The sequence below is a fragment of the Propithecus coquereli genome, unplaced genomic scaffold (genome assembly GCF_000956105.1).
Source record: "Propithecus coquereli isolate 6110/MARCELLA unplaced genomic scaffold, Pcoq_1.0 Scaffold41, whole genome shotgun sequence".
NCBI lineage: Eukaryota > Metazoa > Chordata > Mammalia > Primates > Indriidae > Propithecus > Propithecus coquereli.
The window spans coordinates 5716864-5718153 of NW_012149841.1; the positions used below are offsets into that span (position 1 = coordinate 5716864).

Genomic DNA, 1290 nt, shown 5'->3' on the forward strand with positions numbered 1-1290 from the left:
TAAAATGGATTTCTATACTAAAAAGATGATAATTTTAAGTATTTTGCTATTATAGTTTGAAAGTGCACTTATCCTGTATTTATCATTTACATCACATTACTGCATTCAATAAACATTTATTGAGTACCTATTATGTGAATATAACACAACACCTGACTCCAAGTAATTCCCAGTCTAGTGGGGAGGACAATGTGAAACCCTTCAAGGTGCTATTAATATAGGTATGGAAAAACTGCTACAAGAACAGGAATGAAAACATGGGTGTCAGACATTGATATTCTAGAAATATCATTCCCTATGTCTGCTTACCTGGATGGGAACACACAGAGCAATGAGCTGGTTTTTTAGCAGCCTGTGGTTGTGGGTTAGAGTAACAAGATGTTTCACTCCACTGATTAAACCTTAATAGAAAATGATTTTTTAAAAAAGAAAAAAAATAAGGTCACACAAATGCTATGATCTCAAATATCAGTCTATTCTATTCCCTTTCATCTGACTAATTATTTTCCCTTTGGTGGTAGATAAAGTTGCTGGCCTAGCCTAGGAAAACCCTCAGTCACAAGTTTTTTTTTTTTTTTTTAGACGGGGTCTTGCGATGTTGCCCAGGCTAGAGTACAGTGGCTATTCACAGGTGCGATCTCACTACTGATCAGCGCGGGAGTTTTGACCTGCTCAGTTTCCGACCTGGGCCAGTTTACCCCTGCTTAGGCAACCTGGTGGTCCCCTACTCCTGAGAGGTCATCATACTGATGCTCAACTTAGTGTGGACATCTGATCGGCAGAGCGCACTACAGTCCAGAATTCCTGGGCTCAGCGATTCTCCGGCCTTAGCCTCCCGAGTAGCTGGGACTACAGGCATACGCTAAGTCCAGCAGTCGCAAGTTTTAAATGTGGCCCAAGGACAGCAGAACTACAAGACAGGAGAATGTGTGTGTATATCTATATGTCTATATTGCTACATAAATGTATTAATATATATTAATTCAGCCTTTTTTAAAAAGAGAATCTTGTTAGTCAGCAATATGTGAGTAGAATGATTTGTAAATGTCTGTTTTTGATCTCGGCTCTTTGTGCCAGAGTATAAAACAAACAGAATCTTGAACATGAACATTTCTTTATATCAGAAATAAGGGTAAAGAGCAATAGAAAAAATTAAATAAAACATTAATCTTCTAGGTAAAAACTGTTTCAAAAATCTAGGACATTTGAAATGATTTCTTAATCTCTTATGCAAATAGCAAAATACCATTACCTGTTTAATAAAAGATTTTAAGAGAAATGTATATTTCT

At 36.7% G+C, this 1290-nt stretch overlaps 1 protein-coding gene across 1 annotated transcript in view; it reads right to left on the minus strand.

Moving 5' to 3' along the window:
* The window catches only part of GEN1 (GEN1 Holliday junction 5' flap endonuclease), a 22721-nt gene that overhangs the window by 12518 nt on the left and 8913 nt on the right, over positions 1 to 1290 (minus strand). The window contains exon 4 of the mRNA XM_012653066.1: positions 310 to 403. Coding sequence (XP_012508520.1) covers positions 310 to 403 — 94 coding nt within the window. The remainder of the gene's footprint in view (positions 1 to 309; positions 404 to 1290) is intronic.